Genomic DNA, 17,367 nt, shown 5'->3' with positions numbered 1-17,367 from the left:
AAATCCAAGCCACGTATTGATTGATGACGCTCTTCGTATTTCAAGAGGGCCACATGAACCATCTGGAAATAAATGATATTTTTCCCATTGTTTTGCTCACTGTAAAACTGAAAGGTTGTCTACTAAAGATTGAGTCAAGAATTTTCCAAGATACTTCTTACCAAAATTTCTTTTCCACTGGAGTTACAGGATTAGGAAATAACATCTTTACCTCATCTGCCTCATTTGAGGATCATTTACAATCCACTTAATGTTTGTCAGCTGGCTATAAGCAAAGTCTTTGCTGCTGTCCTTGTGGAAAAATTTAACTACGAAAGCTCATGATGCCTTGACCTTCCGGTATGTAGGCCGGCGGAACATATTGATCAGATCATCTAGGCCCTGGGGAAAAGCCATCAATTACGTGTAAAGGATTTCTCAAAATGAAGCAACACGGTACCTAATGCAATGTTAGAAAAGCAAGCATACATACCCGTGTGGTGATGACCAGGAAACTGAAGAGGAGAATTAGGTATGATCCCAGTACTAGAAGAAAAAGAAGATCAAAAGCAACACTTGCGACCTGCAATTTCATAAATCAGATTCTAATGATGAGGTTCTCCATTGAGCAAACACAAATCATTATGTAGTACTTTGTGGATCAACGATGATGGCTGATGTAAACACATTTGCTGGATGGTTCTTGTCCAGCCATTAGTGTTCTCTAAGTTTGTTCTATCAAAATTTTAAGCTAACTAAAGTTTAGCTATAGATTACCAAGTTCAAAAAGTAAACAGCTTCCTACTGCTCATTGATGACCAGTGCATGGGACATCTCTCACACGAGCATGATTTATTTCTTTTGAAACTAAGATGCTGTTCTGCCTCGTATAATCAGATGAAGGGTAAAAACTGAAATAGCAGTTCTAGTTTGTGTCAACTTTTGAGTTAACAAGAGTTGAACAACATGCTTGGTATAAGTCACCACCAAGAGCTTTTCTTCATGAGATTGACAACACAAGCTGTGCTAAACTTAGAGATGAATGTGCGCAAAAATCATACTCTGTAAACAATATTTCCTGTTTGGCATGTCAGGACCACCTGCATTTAAGGCCACATTCTGAAAGACAGATATATGGTTCACAGTGCAGTGACTCCTATACATGTGCATGTGTGTATAAAGTACGCCTCCTACCCACATGGGCAAGAAAACAGAGTGACAGACATGGATATGCTTTAAGCACCTGATATATGTTAAGCGTTGCCCTTGTAGAATCATAAAAACTGAACATCCCATCAATCGTCTCATGCTGTACGTGCACCTCAACCGTGTGATCAGATAATTCCTGCCATAAATACTAAAATCAGCTCTCCAGATTTCATGGCAGAAGAATAGGGCACTTTGAAAGAAAATGAGATGTTAAATCTTTTATTACAGAAGAACAACATAGCAGAAGCATTTTGAATGGATGGAACGCATGGTTATAATTAATATTTTACATGGTTCTTTATGATATACTTCGCATGCGCACACGTACATGCGTGCATGCACACACAGACAGCCATATTGCAGCACTTATGCGATTAAGGTAATTATGCAAACTCATGATGCTCGAAGGAGGATGAGTGACAAGTTTGGTGTTTATGTACATCCACTGCTGGTACAGTAAGTTACTTTTGGCTTTCACAAGCAAGGATATTCCTATTCTGATCAATATGTTTGGAGGAATTTAAGCTGCAATAGACAAAATTTGATCTATGGCCAATTATTCTGAGTCAACCGTACGAAATGTATATAGCTCCACAAAATAAAGAATGTTTCTGTGATCTTGAGATGTAGGAATATCCAAACCTTACAGACTTTTGATCTGATTGTCTGCAAGCCACTAGCAAGAAATGATCTCAGTTGATCTTTTTTCCTTTTAAAAAGGAGCATAGACTGTGATTAGTGCCAATTAGAGGCATTGACAGGAATAAGCATGTAAAGTTGGTGCCAACAGAGGCTAATGTACAAGATCACAGAACTTCATGAACTACATGTTTGATATTCATTTTTTCCTATCCAGCCAAAAAAATATTAAACAAAAAGATAAACCAGTAGAGCAAGGCATTCAACATGATATCCTAGTTCAACCTGTATAGATTATTAATAAAAATTAAATGACAGTACGATGCAAATTAAAAATTATATGCCTATAAAACCTTTTTCAATGCAGAGATAATTGGGTCAGTCTTCGAGAGAAAGGGTGCCACTCGAGGTGTCCGTGACAATAGATCCAACCATGACTTTACATAAGAAGGGTTTACAGCCAAACTACTATTATCTGCGAAAATCTGAATGTTCCTGCCTTGGTATCCATAAATATGCCTCTGCATAAAGGGGAAAGAAAAAGTTAAAAACTAAAAGCCAAAATAGAAGACTAGAGTTCATAGCTACAGGACATGAGCAAGCACAAAAAACATTTATGACAAATTTGCTGATCTATTTCCTTGTACTTATATCCATTTTAAGCATTTCGAATTGGCACATCCTTGTGGATGCAAAAAACAATCAGCCTTAACCTGTGAAGTAAAGTCATCATCATGCATTTAAAACCTAAATAAACATCACTAGCACATAGGTTAATACATATATAGACACACATATGAAGATACATATGGTGGCTTTTCCTTTTTAATCTCGTAAATGCACTTGCTGGACATGAATAAAATCACTATTGTTCTCTATCATCCTCATGATGCAACTAAGGTTGTGTTTAGTTCACAACCGGAATCAGAATCGGAATGGGAATCAGAAAGGATTGAAATGGGAATAGGAATGATCATATTCCCAATGTAATAGATAATGATGTATAACCAACAAACTTTGTAATGTATCTGCTGACAGCCTGGGTGGGTTTGATCGACATAATTCACTGATTAAAGAGTTCTCCTCTTCTGGTACTTCTGCCAGTATTCGGGTCAGATATACTATCTGATATAGTCATACAACACAAACCTAAATTGCATATTCCATAGACTTTAAAGAGATGATATGAAGTAACAGATTGCTGGTTTAGAAAAATAAAGGACAGCACATGTATCCAGGAATAATACATTGATGTGAGCAACAGCTTGAAATCCATCATTACGCTGCTTTGCACACGTCTGAAAAAATTTTGGAGTAACATAACAGCAGAAAAATCTTGAATAATTATTATATGATAAAAAGAAATTGCAACTTCATAAATGAGAACAAAATGTTTATGGCTTCTGGGCACTTAGTAAAACAAAAACTGTTATCAACCAAACACCTAAAAGAGAATCTTGACCTACAAGGCATGGAATACGTGGAAAAGTCCACAAGGTCTAGTTATTCGCAAGTGGGCCCCAAAACAAACAATATGTTACCACCTTACATTATTGCAGATGTCTTTGAAGCTGCTTCATCTGACCTTGCAGACCTGGAATTTTACAGTAGGCTAACAAATTCCTAACAACACAGGATATTTGGTGTCGGTGAGGAAAATTTATGATATGACTTGTATTATTCAAGCTCTAGTTTGAGCCTCATGAATATGATTGCATCCTAGTAATCCTAGAAACCAACAGTATAATATCACACTGTAAGCTCACCAATATTAGGAACATATTACTCCTGAAAAATATTACAATACTACTACCCCAATATGCGATGGCAGACAAGGAGTTCTGGAGTCAAATTCTTGTGTTATCCCTTCAGAGATTTGGAAACAAAGAAATCAACATCTTTCCTTAAGACAAGTGCCTATCGATTTGAGAGAATCACTGAGAAGTCAAGAGATGGCTCTCTTTTGCTTATTCTCTCCCCTAGGAAGCTTAGATCTTCAGTGATAATAGAAACAATAACTGGAAAAATGTTATCATGTCTTCTTGTTACAAAACCAACTTAAAGTATGCTTTGCAACTAGCTCTGAGGTGTCTCAAGTTAAAATTAAGTTTTAATGTTTAGGCATTCGTTTAGTGGTACTGATGTTAGTGTCCTGATCTGCTTTGTTTTGTCTCGGCCAAAAGGAAACAGTACATCTAACGAAACCATGACTTAGGCACCAAGAAATGGTCCTTATTTCAAGACTAACCATTTTCTATTGGAAGAGTTTGTAGAAATATCACTATTAGCATAATGAGTTTCATGCACGTTAGAAATGTTTTTGTCATTAAATTATACACATTGCTTTATGGTTTACCATATAGTTGCGCTGTCTAGATCTATAACAAAATGGAAGACTGCTTTGGTCAGTTCAGTCTTGAGATAGAAATTATAGAAATGATGATCACATGTTTTTTCCATTCAATTTTTAAATCAGCTCCTTGAGGAAAAATTGCATCCTTCTGTGTAGTTGTATCATGTTGTTTTATGACTCTGCACCTTGTTCAATAAAAATAAACCCAAAAATATTTCCTTGTATATCCATTATGCTCAGAATCTAATGCAGATCATATCCAACAGGAACAGATAATCCACAACTTCCACTTAATTACTTCAATAATCTGAACTATTTAAAACACCAGATGAGCATGGATATGCCCTCCAACTAGAAGCTTAACTTCCACAATTCCTGCCATAATCAAATCTATGTCACAAAATAGTAACAATGTAGTTCTTGTCAATTATGCTGCTATCATTGAACATTGGTGTGTAAATGTGTCGACTCCAGTTCATAATAGTGGGACACAGGAAAAAAGAGAACTTGAGTGATATTAACAACTCAAAAGCTTGTGTGAAGACTAAGAAAAAGTAGCTGATCATACCGCAAGACTCTCTGCAACTAATCTGATGCTTCTGTAGACTGCAGCTTCATCCACTGAATCCCTATAGCAAAACTCAAAAGCTTAACAAAGAATCATTTAGGAGAGACTCGAGATGAAATAATGAAAACACCTGTGTACTCCTCCTTAGCATACTCCAACCTGGTTACCTGTGAGCTGCCAGGGGGAAGATGAGCAATAAAGCCCTTCATACACCACCTACCCACATTATATGGCACACACAAAAACCCATTTTGGAGCTCATTCGGGGCACGCTAGGGGGTATGCAGAGCAGTACTCATGAAATAAAGGAAAACTTGTAGTCTTACCTTGTGTCATAAAGTCCTCCTGTATTTTCGAGCAATTCAGGCGCAGCAGAAAGCTCAGAAAGAGTGACAGCAGTTATTCTTAACCTAGAAAATTGCTCATGCTCCCAGGCAACCTAAGTAAGCCATATATTTGTCCATTAAAGAGTTAAACAAGGTCTGCTTCTAACATGCAAGTGCGCAATTACAGCAAAATCAAGTAAATTTCTTCTGTAGAAAACAAAAAGTTCATATAGAAATGTTCAGTTAAGTTATTTTAACATGTAATATGCTCAGTTGGCTGCAACAAGCAATAAACACCGGATAATTTTAAAGAACTCGGACAGTAGATGCATTTAGTAGGACATTGTGAATGACTCATAGACCTAGGTGTTTGGCTTAAATGTTTTAACCTTTCAAACTAAAAATGTGCTCTACAATAGTAGACAAAATTTACACCTTGACTAACTCCTGGAAGATGATTCTAATAACAGATGGAAACATGGTATATGAATGTCAGAAAGTGGTGATTTAGCAAGGCAGTTGAAGAATAACAGTTTTAACCACCAAATCAGGTAGACAAGTTAATCAGCTTATATCAGCACAACAGGAGAGTGCGTTGCTGTGACAAGAAAGATTAGTGCTTTTTTTCTGAACATAAGCACTTTCTTGATCAGCTACTAGTCCATAATTTGAGCATTTGCAAATCAAGACAATCTAAAAACTTTCCTAAGGCTTTTCCAAATTCATGAATTTTTAAGCAACAAAAATAATTTGTCGAGGAAGTTAACTCACTTCCCCAACAAGAGAAGATATGACAAGAGATGATAAGAGGACAAAGCTAAGGGAAAGTTGTTCTACTAGGATACACTGCCATAAATTTCACCCTCCCATGAATAAAACCACACCCCGTACTACAAAACTAATTGAAGATGAAAGCTTATGGTTTTTGACCATGCCATAAGAATTCATCAACTTACATATGATACCCCTTTCAGTGTCAACACAGAAATCAGAACTTGGACAATCTCTTTAGATGGATTTATGCAAATTAACAGATTGCCATAGTCATTTAGCATGCGCAGGAGTAAAATCCACTCACTCTTGGGTCTGAAATATTTATCTTCTTGTGCTTTATACCAATGGTAACTCCCAGCTCTTTTGCAACATCTGACAAACTCTGCCATCAAAATAATTCAGCATAGTAAAAAGAAAGAAGTATGCGTTCTTAAATGTGAAAGAGGCGTAGCCGTTGGACACATACTTCACTAAAGAACATATGAAATTAATGTTATCATTCTGACACTTGACTTACTTTATGAACTTGTTTTATGTAGGCATTTTCTGGAGGCTTGGACACATGAATCCATAACTCATTGTTCCAAGAACCAAAACTATTCAAGCATATGGCATAGTCAATGCTCTCTCGTAACCGTTGATCAAAACTCCTTAGCCACTGATATAAATACAATTATAATATGTGAACAATGAATAAAAGCTAGCAAGGGTCAATGAATTAGATGAAAAAAATAAATATAATGATTTCTATGGTTGCTGATGGAAGGAAGAGCCAAAGTTACCTTAAGAGTTCCATTATAGTTATAAGGTCCACCAGATGTTAACCCAAAAAGAAGGTTATATCTTCCTCGGGTCTTTGGATTTGAATAAAGATGCGAGAAAAGTCTTGCTATCTCTAAAAGAGCCACGACTCCACTCCCATTACTATCACTTCCCAAAGAGAGTGCCTTGAAATAATAAGTAGAATTTAACATCTAAAGTATTAAACAAAAAGATGTAAGAAATACTGGATGAATAATTCATAACCTCATACCGGAGCAGCACCAAAAGTATCATATGATGTAACTACAGCAATTGTTGGCAGTTGACTGGTATCTCCATCTCCTTTCAGCCCTGGCAACCATCCCTGACATATAAATCAAGTTAACTGTATATTAAGTAGGAAATGATGTCTGAATGTCAAAGAAAGCACACAAAGTACTGGTCTATGAGCAGATTGGATGGAGGAAAAAATTAGAGTCCCCATCATACCCAAAACCCAACATTTTCAATTCATAGTAGCAATATCAAGGGACTTTAAATGATACAATGCAGCAGATAAATATGCATCCTCGTGAGGCAAGAGATTTTGGCCTACAGCAACCATGGCTGCAAACAGTTGGCTTGTTAAATCTGTTCCCATATCATCCAGTAAGAATGTGATATAAAGACAGAAAGGATGAAAAGAACATCCTCACAAAGTGGCACTAAACCTTGACATTCTCTGGAAGGAAATATTACAAAGTGGAGGTTCACAATACAAATTGCAGGCGCAGTGAAAAACAGAAGGTGATGGTCCGGCATTTAGAACCAAGAGAACTTTCTGACCTAGTTTTGTCATTTTTCCTCCAAAAGATACTAATATTGTGTACAATTTGCCAGATTGGGAATAAAAGATGCCTCCTAAGGATATGCAATTAATGATGTTCCTATAAAGCTTAAATAGGAGGAGTTCATGACATGGTGTAGCTAACACACTTGTCCTATTGGATTGTGCTGACAAGGGAGTGGGATCCCTCTAGAAATATAATAGGTTTTTTAGAATTAACAAGCTTGCATTTAGTTTTGTCTGTAAAAGATTGGACCTGAATGTCTGTTATTGCTAGAGATGATACCTTTTAGGCTCCAATGATGACACGACCAACTTGTAGCTAACACACCAGTCTATTGGATTCTGCTGATAAGGGAGTGTTGGTTCCTTTTCTATAGCTAACACACTTGGCTGCAAGGTTCGCAATCTCGGTAATGGACCTAGTACTAGTACCATATTAGTATAGTGCTGGTATGCCCAATATGAGGGTCAGTTCGGTGTACTGATACGTAGTATGCCCCTCATATTGAGTATCGATTCAATATTGATACGGTATCATATTGCCCAATATGGGGTGGTACATATTAATACAACGATCCATGCTTTGCTATGTAGAGTAACTAACACACATGCTTTGCTATGTAGAGTAACTAACACACATGTCCTATTTGATCCATGCTTTTCTAGAAATATAATAAGTTATGTGTAATCAACAAGCTTGCATTCAATTTTGTCTATGTAGTTCATACTTCAAGAATAGAGAAGAGATTAGACCTGAATGTTTGTTATTGTTGGAGACGATAACTTTTTAGGCTCTGGTGATGAAACAACCAACTTGTAGCTGCGATGTCGCACAACATAAGAAGAAATTAGTGGACGATAATATATTCCACTCTAATGGAAAGCTGATTTATCATTTTCCACTATTAGTGCATTAGGACAACATATAGCCAACAAATCTTATAAAGAAAGAAATGATAAATCTGCATTCCATAAGAATTAGAGTACTGGAGAGTGTTGACTGTATTCAAACTAATATTAAGACAAGGGAAAATTAATAAGATCAATTCAGTCAATTTAAGATGAATCCAGTTCCTGAGTTGCATTCTCCTAACAAAAATCATGAGTTTAACTAGTAATGGATGCTTCTGAAATGCTTTTTCTCAAATAAATTCCTGCAAGAAATAAGCCGACACAAATGGTCCAAGCAACTGTGCAAGAACTGATACTCCTTTGATGCCAAAAAGTTTCAAATCAATTTTTGAAACTGATTGTATAAGTATAATCAAGAAACCATGTCTTAATAATCAAAAAGTCATATCCTATCCATCTACTGGCAAGAATATGAAATCTTCTGCACTATTGTTTCTTATCAAGATCCAAATCTTTTGTACAGAAAATCTTTTTACATTTCATAACTTCCATCACAATTTATAAAGGATCTATATATAATTGTTTCTAATCTTTCGGCATAAAGCGGATGCCTTTCCCTTTGTCTTTGCCATATATAATGCACATAATCCATTTATCATCTACATAAGTAAATCTTAAATTCCTCTTGATAATAACTCTGATTAAAATTTATAATCCTAGTTTACTAAATGTTTAAAGGTTCCTAGGTGGCCCTGACCAGTAAACCACTTGAGGCATCAAACATACTGGTATGTAATTTAATAAAATTTAGATATTCAGTGCTTAGATATTTATATTTTGGAGTTTGTAACTGATGTTTTGAAATTAAATAAAAAAAACATCAGGGAAAAAAATTGAAAGGCAATGAAAAATCTCCCATTCTATGAAATTCTGAAAAAAGCGGAAGATGATAGAGAAGAATCCATTAGGCAATTTTAAAAGAAACATAAAAAACTTATATTCCAGAGCAAGAGGAATGGAAAATGAGAAAGAAAAAAAAAAGGCCTTGTGTTCAAACTTCAAACACTTCAAAATTGAGTAGTTCAAGATGAATAAGGGGATGTAGGACAAAGAGAGGAATATTAAAGATGAAAGGGGAAAAAATCAAATCTCATTTGGCACTCCATGCAGATGATGGTTCAAACCACTCAAAATGTATACAATGGAAAGAAAAAGGAGAAGGTTCAAACCACTCAAAATGTATACAATGGAAAGAAAAAGGAGAGTGAGGACGATGGAGAGAAAAAAGAAGCTATTCTTGCTAGGAAAAGATGAGAGAGGAATGGAGAGAAAAGAAAGGTTATTCTTGGTGTTTTTTCTTGCATGGGTAAGAGAACGTAATACCAAGTACTTGTATTTCTTCTTCTTCTTCCAGGTAGTTTTTTTCTCTTATAATGAGCATAGTAGAGAAGAATAGTGAGAACTATAGTTTTGCAGGCATGCACATACATTAAGAATACTATTTATGCTACTAAACTTTAATTAATAGACAAGTAATGATTCCACCATTGTTGAATTTTGTATGACCTCATAAAGGCAGTAACAATTAGAGATGCTAAATCAAGTGGGGGTAAACATGTAGGAGACTCTGATTACTAAGAAGAAAATACTTAACCTTTTTTAAATGTGACAATTGTTATGCAGTAATGTATTCACTGAGTCATATCTTTTGAAGGAGCTGGAGGTATTCATACTGAAAAAAAAAATAATTTAGGTTACCAATAGGAGTTTCTCCCTCTCTATTTTTTTTCCTTTTTTTTTTTTTGGTGGGGAGGGGGGGGGGGGGGGGGGGGGTTGTTGAGGGTGGAGAGCCCAAAAAAGGAATATCACAAAAAGGAGATGTCTCACATGGCAAGAAAGATGATTATATGCTTACGAGCACAGCTTCTACATCAAAATTTTGTTGCTGATAATTTGCATCATAGTCAGATTTAAAGCAATTATCAGTTCCTCATGGTGAGATATAGGTGTTAGCTAAATTAAATGGTTGCAAATTGAGGCTTCATTGTATGATAAGCAGCAGCGACAGGCAGTACACATAATGCAGAATACAAGAGCTAGATGACATTTTTTTCTATACATTGTGTTTGGGCAGATTGCATGTTTCAGATGGATATATAGCAATAAGTGATGTCTTTAATGAAGCAGTTATCATTTACAGGCTAAATGTCAGCAACGAGATTGGCTAAAAAGCTGCCAACTCTAAATTAGTTTACATTTTGGAATTGAAGAACATTTATATCTTCGCCAACCCCATAATTCAAGTGGAGGGGTATGAGGTGATTTCCTAGAGTTGCATAGATGTTCTGATTACTTTAAATGACTGTTAGCAGATTAACTAACCCGCCAGTGGTTGCCGTGGTAGGTTGGCCGCTAGCATCACTTCTCCGGACATCAGCTAATAGAGAATTGATTTTATCATCCTCGAATGCAAAATAAACTGGATACTGCAATTATTACCAAACATAAGTAGTCAAGAAAGAACAAGCATATGATAAGATATAAATAATAATGAAGGATAGAGATTATCGGCTGTGCCAAATCTCCAAATCAGTAATGATAAGTAATAATCCATTCTTCAACAGATCATGTGGAACCCATAAATTAGAGCAGCTGAAACTTGATTAACAACTCAGCAAATTAAATCTGCAGAACTCCTACAAGTTAACGGATCATATGGAGTTAAAACGACAAACCTGCAAATCTGCAATCTTAAACTAACATAAAAAAAGGAAATTAAACCCTGAGTCTTGGTAAGGACTGGCATTTCTACTCTAGTTTCTTCTCTTCTAGAAGTCCCTAACGCTCATAAAATAAAAATAGTTACGGAACTAATGAAACCCCTGATATTTGCATCTAATTTTTGGATCACATCCCAGATAAAATTAAGATGAAAGGAAAGCATTCACGAACATAAATTAGGTAACATGCAAATGTCAGAAAAAAAAGTGAAGCAGTCATGAAAATCATAAGTGCAAGCACCAAGTGTCATGACTATACATAAGTAGCAAAAAAGACACAAGAAAGCCAATCTGTTGCTTTTCAGTGAGGAAAAAATGTTAATCTAAGCTAGGAAAAAGAATGTTTCTCTCCCAGTCTTCAAAAAGTATATTATAAGGAAAAAGAAAAGAGTTGAGCATGTCAAAAAATGGTATGTGTCCACCAAGGCTAAGAAGGTATCTAGGGGGAAAAAAAACAGTTCAAGACTTCAAGGAACTATCCAACTCTCAAGTCAACTGTTAATTCTTCGGATCCAGGATTAAAGGTTCAACTGAGTTCAGTCATGATATTTTATATCCTTTAACCCTAAAATTTATATTAAAAAAAAATTGCATTCCACTTCTCCGAAAAGAAATTTGACTGAATAAAAAGCCCACCTCCTTTGCATTACCATGTAAGCTGAACATCATTCCAAAACCCAAGCAGCATCAACACAGCCATAATTGGTCCAAGGGTATTATGATGCATGACAACTTCACTGCTATGCTTAAAATAAAGTCTCAATAAGTGATATGCTGAATTTTGTTCCAATAATTTCCTAGAGTGCCATCAACTTCTATTTGCATTTCTCAAAAGTAAATCCATCTACATAATTTACAATTTTAGATCAAGCAACTAGGTAGGCAGCAGCCAAGGAAACTTAAAGTTCCATTGAAGCAACTAGGTAGGCAACCATTTGAGGAAATTTGGAGTTCCAGTTTTCCAGACAATCCTCTGGAGATCAATTTGAGAAAGCATAGAGAAATGTCATGAAGGGTCTTGAAAGATCTCACCCCTAGTTTTTCATCTCCATCACCTCCTATCTTCCTTGTAGAGAAAAAGATATAGCCTCAAAAAAATACCAGCATGGACCAAGATCTCCAATGCCATAATTCAGAAAATTTAACTGAAGAGAATGACTTCAAATTGTTATATTTACCTCACAATTCAGAAAATCTCCCAAAGATATGAATCTCAATATAAAATCAATAATTGCATTATTCCCATCCAAGAGATGTAACAACCACTCCTTAATGCAATTGGGAAACTACTTGTTTTCCAATCTTCCCACAAACTTTTAGAATAATAATTGTGATAGGACAAGTAGGTCTGGTGACCCAGATTAGCAATTGACAGAATTATGTTGCCCTTTATGTAAATATCTATTCATATAAGCATACAGATCTATTATTAGACACTGAAAACATAATGTTAATCTGAGAGAAATCAATGGGACGTGCACTCAACATAATTTGAAGATTTTAGCGTTTCCTCTTCCCTCCAAAGGATAAACTAACAACATAGAGTAACATGATCTTGATGAAGATATAAAAATATCCATTTCACAGGTCAAAAACTATTTAGGAAACATAAAAGAGTTAAAATCAATGGGGCATCAAAGTAGTAAGCACCAACTACAGTTAAAATAATAGAAAATTTGCAATAAGAAATCTCAAAAAGGAACAAGGAATTGAGAAACAAACATAAACTAAAGAACCTAGATCTGCTACACTACCGGCATTAAGCCAGAGGATCCAAAAATGTAAAAATAGAAGTCAAAATTGCGATCATATATTTAAGTGGTGACTATGCGATCATGAATGGATTTGAACACGGTTATGAGACTTACAGGTATGCTAGCATGTATGAGCAATTGTTCCAACTCAACCAATATTTTTCTCATGAGCCCATCATCTTTGCTCTTGATCTCCCCAACAATCTTTTTGCCAACCTTTTGAGGAAGCAAAAATAACAAGCCTCCAAATGGCTGCTTATTGATGATGTACTCTGAAATTATATAATTGTTGCAAAATTTAGCAATATAAACACGCACATAAACAACATAAAAAGCAAGACTTGTCCCACCTATTCTGGGTCAGAACAAATTAACACCACAAACAGTGCTGGTGATATAGTGGAACAGATTATATTACTTGTGAAATTCAGGGTATAATGAATTCAACCTCCTAATGCTTAAGTTTTTATGTAAATTAAATCAGAAAGAAAGAGCACAAATCTAGTGGAATAATAATTGCAAGTAGAGCAGTTGTACGCTTTCAAAATATAGTAGTTACAAACAAATGAGATGCATCAGGAGTTTAGGCCAAGTACTAATTGAAAGCAAAGGCTGCCACTACAAACGTGCATGGATATAGGATAAACTTTGTTATGGCTCGCTATGAAATGGCGGGGTGGAGAGCAGTGAACTTCTTGAGCCTTCACCAGACTATAAGAGTGACATGTCAGTATTTTAAGAAAAGTAGGTTGTATTGTCAAATAATAAATTTATTTAGAAAAAGATTCCCACACATCTAGCAACGTAAAAGTTAGCTTTACTGTCAAAGGATGGTAGGCCCAAACCAAGTTCATGCATAGAAGCCTTGATATTCTTTAATGAATGTCAAAAGGTGATACTCCATCACTTGCAGCATTGCATGTGAAACAACTATAGCATTGGGTGGATGTAAAATCTAGAGGTGCCTAAATAATATACAAAATATCATTTTGGCCCCATTTAGCATTGTTGTAAGTAGTAGAGTTTTAGTCTATACAGCTTTAGATAGTAAAGCTTTTGCTAGTAGAGATTTTACAAAAAGTTGTTTGCTATTTTATAACAAGGTTTTTGAAGTGCTGCGCAACTTTAACATATATTTGGTAACCAAACCGAGAAAGTGTCTTTTGTATCATGCAATGATAGTAAAGAATGTTGCCTAGCACTTTCAATTATCTAACTATTTATACATAAAAACTATTATTATAATTCTTAATTTATAAATTATTTATATTGATATTTAAGCTAAATAATATAAAAATAATAAATTTTAAACTTATCATAAAATACAATAATATTTTATAATATTATTATCTTACAATGTTATCATGATATAACAATATGATATTCACTATTTTAATCTATTATAAAAATGTTGTATTATGATAGATATAATAATATTATATTATAATATGATTATTTAATATAACATAATGCTATTATTTAATCATATAATATAATACAAGTTGATAATAATATTATATATTATATTTTTTATTAGATTATACTTCTAACTTAATTTTCAAACTAAAATTATTGTTGTGACTTGAACCTAGATCTCTAATATTTTAAAGAAAAACAGCTTTCCAGCTAGAGCTGCAAATGGGTCGGATCGACCCGTAACCTGACCCGACCCGATCCAACCCGCATAAGACCCGATCTGACCCGAATTTTAGGACCCACGAGGTCGGATCAGATCCAAAAATTGGACCCGTTCTATTTTTCGGGTCGGGTCGGATCCATCCAATCTCGACCCGGATCCGGACCCGACCCAACCCTTTTTTTTGCTCGATGTTATTTACTATTATATAGTGAAACTTTGAATATAAAAATACATAGACTCGGACTCGATCCGACCCGAATGACCTGTCAGGTCAAAATTTGTAGGCATGGATCCGACCCGACCCGACCTGATTTTTAACCGGATCGGATCTGGGTCCAAAATTAGGACCCGAAGAAGAAACCAGGTCGGATCGGGGTCACTCAGGACCCAACTCGACCTGACCCATTTGCAGCTCTATTTTCAGCGCATCCCAATTGGAGCTTTTGTACATAAGCTCTATATTGGAGCTTTCTCGACCTTTTTAGTGTTTAGAAGAGCAAAAAAAATTATTTCAAAATTTTTACCAAATACCTCAAAATTATCCAAAAGGGTTTTTGGCCCTCCAAAAGCAATCACAAACGGGACCTTTAACCTTTTTTGAGTCATCTCTGCTTGGAACATGCATAATATGATCAATATGATATCCTAATAATGTCAGTTGAATGCCTGTTTTCATGCACCCAAAAAGAGAACTAGAAAATGTTTATCAATGGGGCCACTTGTGTGAAGTTTAAATAGATTCTACGAGAAAAAAAAATTGAATTGTCAAACCGTGTTTATTTTCTTGTTTATTTGTTAGTAATTAGCCAACTTTGATAGTATATAGAAAGTTAACTAGATGAAAGAATCAGTGAGCCCATCAAGAAAAGAATCAGCGAGTACCTAGAGACAACCTCTGGCATGGGTTTTCACAGAACCAATATAAATTGCTTGGAGAGTTTCTCACTCATGATTAATTTGTTATTAAGTCCAATCTGAACCAAATCAAAATCATAATCTGGGGAGCCTGCACCATACAGGACCCAACAATTACAGAACCAAGCAAATTACTTTCTTAACCACAGTACAAAGGAGATTTTTTGATATTCAACGAAAAAGTAAAAACCATCCGAATGAAACATGTTCCGTTCTTGAAACAACATTAGAGAATGGTCATTCATACACAAATGAAAGATATTCGTGCAGAAAACTACTATGATACTAACCAAGATTTTTTTTTGCCTTTTTTCCCCTGATAGCCACATTAACCAAGAAAACGCCAAGTAATTATGAAAGAAAGATTCGAATTGGTTACGTTACCCGAGGTATCTAATTTAACAGCGACGCTGACCAGGAGTTATTACTTGAGCAAAACGCAAGAAACGAGAAACAAGAAAAACGATTATTTAAATCTCCAAGCACAGATCAAAGCGGCAACCGTCCCGTTCTTCTCTGGATAACTACGAGGGGGGGAAGGGGCGAGACGAATGGCGAATTACCTTGGAGGAAGGTGAGATTGAGCTCCCGGACAGGCATCATGACGACGGTGCGGGAGAGATCGGCGCCGGGAGCGAAGGGGAAAGCGCCGGCATGGTGGTTGAGGCCGGCGTGGCGAGATCCGTAGGGCATGCCAGCAAGATCGTACTGGATCAGGCGGTAGACGTCGACGGCGGTGGCGGCGTCGCCGAGCTCGACGCAGGCGACAAGGATAAGGACGAGAGCGACCACCGAGTAGATCGAGTCCAGCACCTCCACCCCGCCTCCGCATCGGGCTCTCTTCCTCCCCGCCATTGACGTACGGAAGAGGGCTTCAAAGAGAGTGAGAGAGAGAAAACGAGGTCTTCCAAGAATCAAGAAGTTGCGCACCAAAAAAAAAAGAATCAAGAAGTTGTCCGAATTCAGCTTCCTAGTTTTTGACGGGGAAGCGGTACACTGCCCCGCGGATAATGTAAAAGATAGGGATGGACGTCGCTGGATTCGTTTTTATGCGTGCACCGAAAACACTTATATCTAATATTTATCTTTCGTGGGGGCTACATGTAAAATAGTTCCTGCCGAGTTTGAAGTAATCCAGTAAAATCTGCTGATTTTGGTGTTTTGCAATATAACCCGTTATAGAATGATAGTATGGCATGATACTTGTTGTGTGACGGGTTATATAAAAAATTTGATTGCCAAGTTTTAAGTAATTTTGGCAAATTCTTTGTGGATATTATTTCAAACTCAACATTGCTATTTTTATATATTAATCCCTACTGAATGTTATTATTATTAAATTCTAGTATTTTCCATCCAAGACACTATGGCAACAAGAATGTAGAATAGATGGGAATAAATTTGTTTATGTAAAGATAAAAAATACTATTATCATGTTGTATCATTAAGATTAAGAATCTTCATGGCTCTTAATATTTGCTCTACATTATAATAATTTTTTATATAATCTCTCGTATATGATCATATCTTGACTCACTCAAAAACTACTATATATGAAAACAATAACTCTAAAATGGCTTTGACTAATTTAGTTTTAGTCTGCTCATTAAGTGCTCTCCAATTAATGCTAGCAATTGCACCCTCTATCATTTCTTTTGAAAAAATTAGCTTCGGCTACTCTGCTACCTTCTTTTTTTTTTATAGAAGCTTTTTTTCTCGTAGAAACTTTATAGAACCCCAGCTAACTTAAAGATCTTATTTTTCTGATAGAAAATGTAACTATCCAACTTCATAATTCTATAAAATGATCAGAAGAATATCACGCTGACACATTATTGAAAAACCTAGGGTTGTATAACAAGTAAGAGAAATGAGCATTACATTGAAAGAGGACAGAGAAAAGGCAAAATAATAATACAAAAAAAATAACATGGTAGAAGAAGCCATATTTTACTTATATAAATAAAACACTATGCAAGGTTCAAAAT

At 35.7% G+C, this 17,367-nt stretch overlaps 1 protein-coding gene across 1 annotated transcript; it reads right to left on the bottom strand.

Moving 5' to 3' along the window:
• Positions 1 to 129: 129 nt before the first annotated feature.
• Positions 130 to 16,388, bottom strand: LOC103714258 (uncharacterized). The gene is made up of 14 exons (XM_008801443.6): positions 15,943 to 16,388; positions 12,940 to 13,097; positions 10,674 to 10,777; positions 8,193 to 8,259; positions 6,882 to 6,974; positions 6,631 to 6,795; positions 6,366 to 6,506; positions 6,153 to 6,230; positions 5,075 to 5,187; positions 4,749 to 4,809; positions 2,181 to 2,348; positions 1,223 to 1,324; positions 473 to 562; positions 130 to 381 (listed from the first exon to the last, which is right to left on the bottom strand). The coding sequence occupies exons 1-14, from the start codon at positions 16,232 to 16,234 to the stop codon at positions 319 to 321; spliced, it is 1,695 nt and encodes a 564-aa protein (XP_008799665.3). The 5' UTR covers positions 16,235 to 16,388; the 3' UTR covers positions 130 to 318.
• Between the last annotated feature and the right edge of the window lie 979 nt (positions 16,389 to 17,367).

Source organism: Phoenix dactylifera, chromosome 4 (assembly GCF_051530095.1).
Source record: "Phoenix dactylifera cultivar Ajwa chromosome 4, Ajwa_hap1_PhDact_Kaust_v1.1, whole genome shotgun sequence".
In the NCBI taxonomy this organism is placed as follows: Eukaryota; Viridiplantae; Streptophyta; class Magnoliopsida; order Arecales; family Arecaceae; genus Phoenix; species Phoenix dactylifera.
The sequence above is the reverse complement of the archived record's forward strand: the minus strand, read 5'-3'. Positions and strand labels throughout refer to the sequence as shown.

What these genes read in the sequence shown, in the direction of transcription:
- LOC103714258 (XM_008801443.6), bottom strand. Translation starts at nt 16,234, where the DNA reads ATGGCGGGGAGGAAGAGAGCCCGATGCGGAGGCGGGGTGGAGGTGCTG. An exon ending in TCATACATGCTAGCATACCT is followed by an intron (nt 10,778 to 12,939) that starts GTAAGTCTCATA and finishes TAATAATTGCAG; the next exon opens with TATCCAGTTTATTTTGCATT. An exon ending in ACATAAAACAAGTTCATAAA is followed by an intron (nt 6,231 to 6,365) that starts GTAAGTCAAGTG and finishes TTTTGATGGCAG; the next exon opens with AGTTTGTCAGATGTTGCAAA.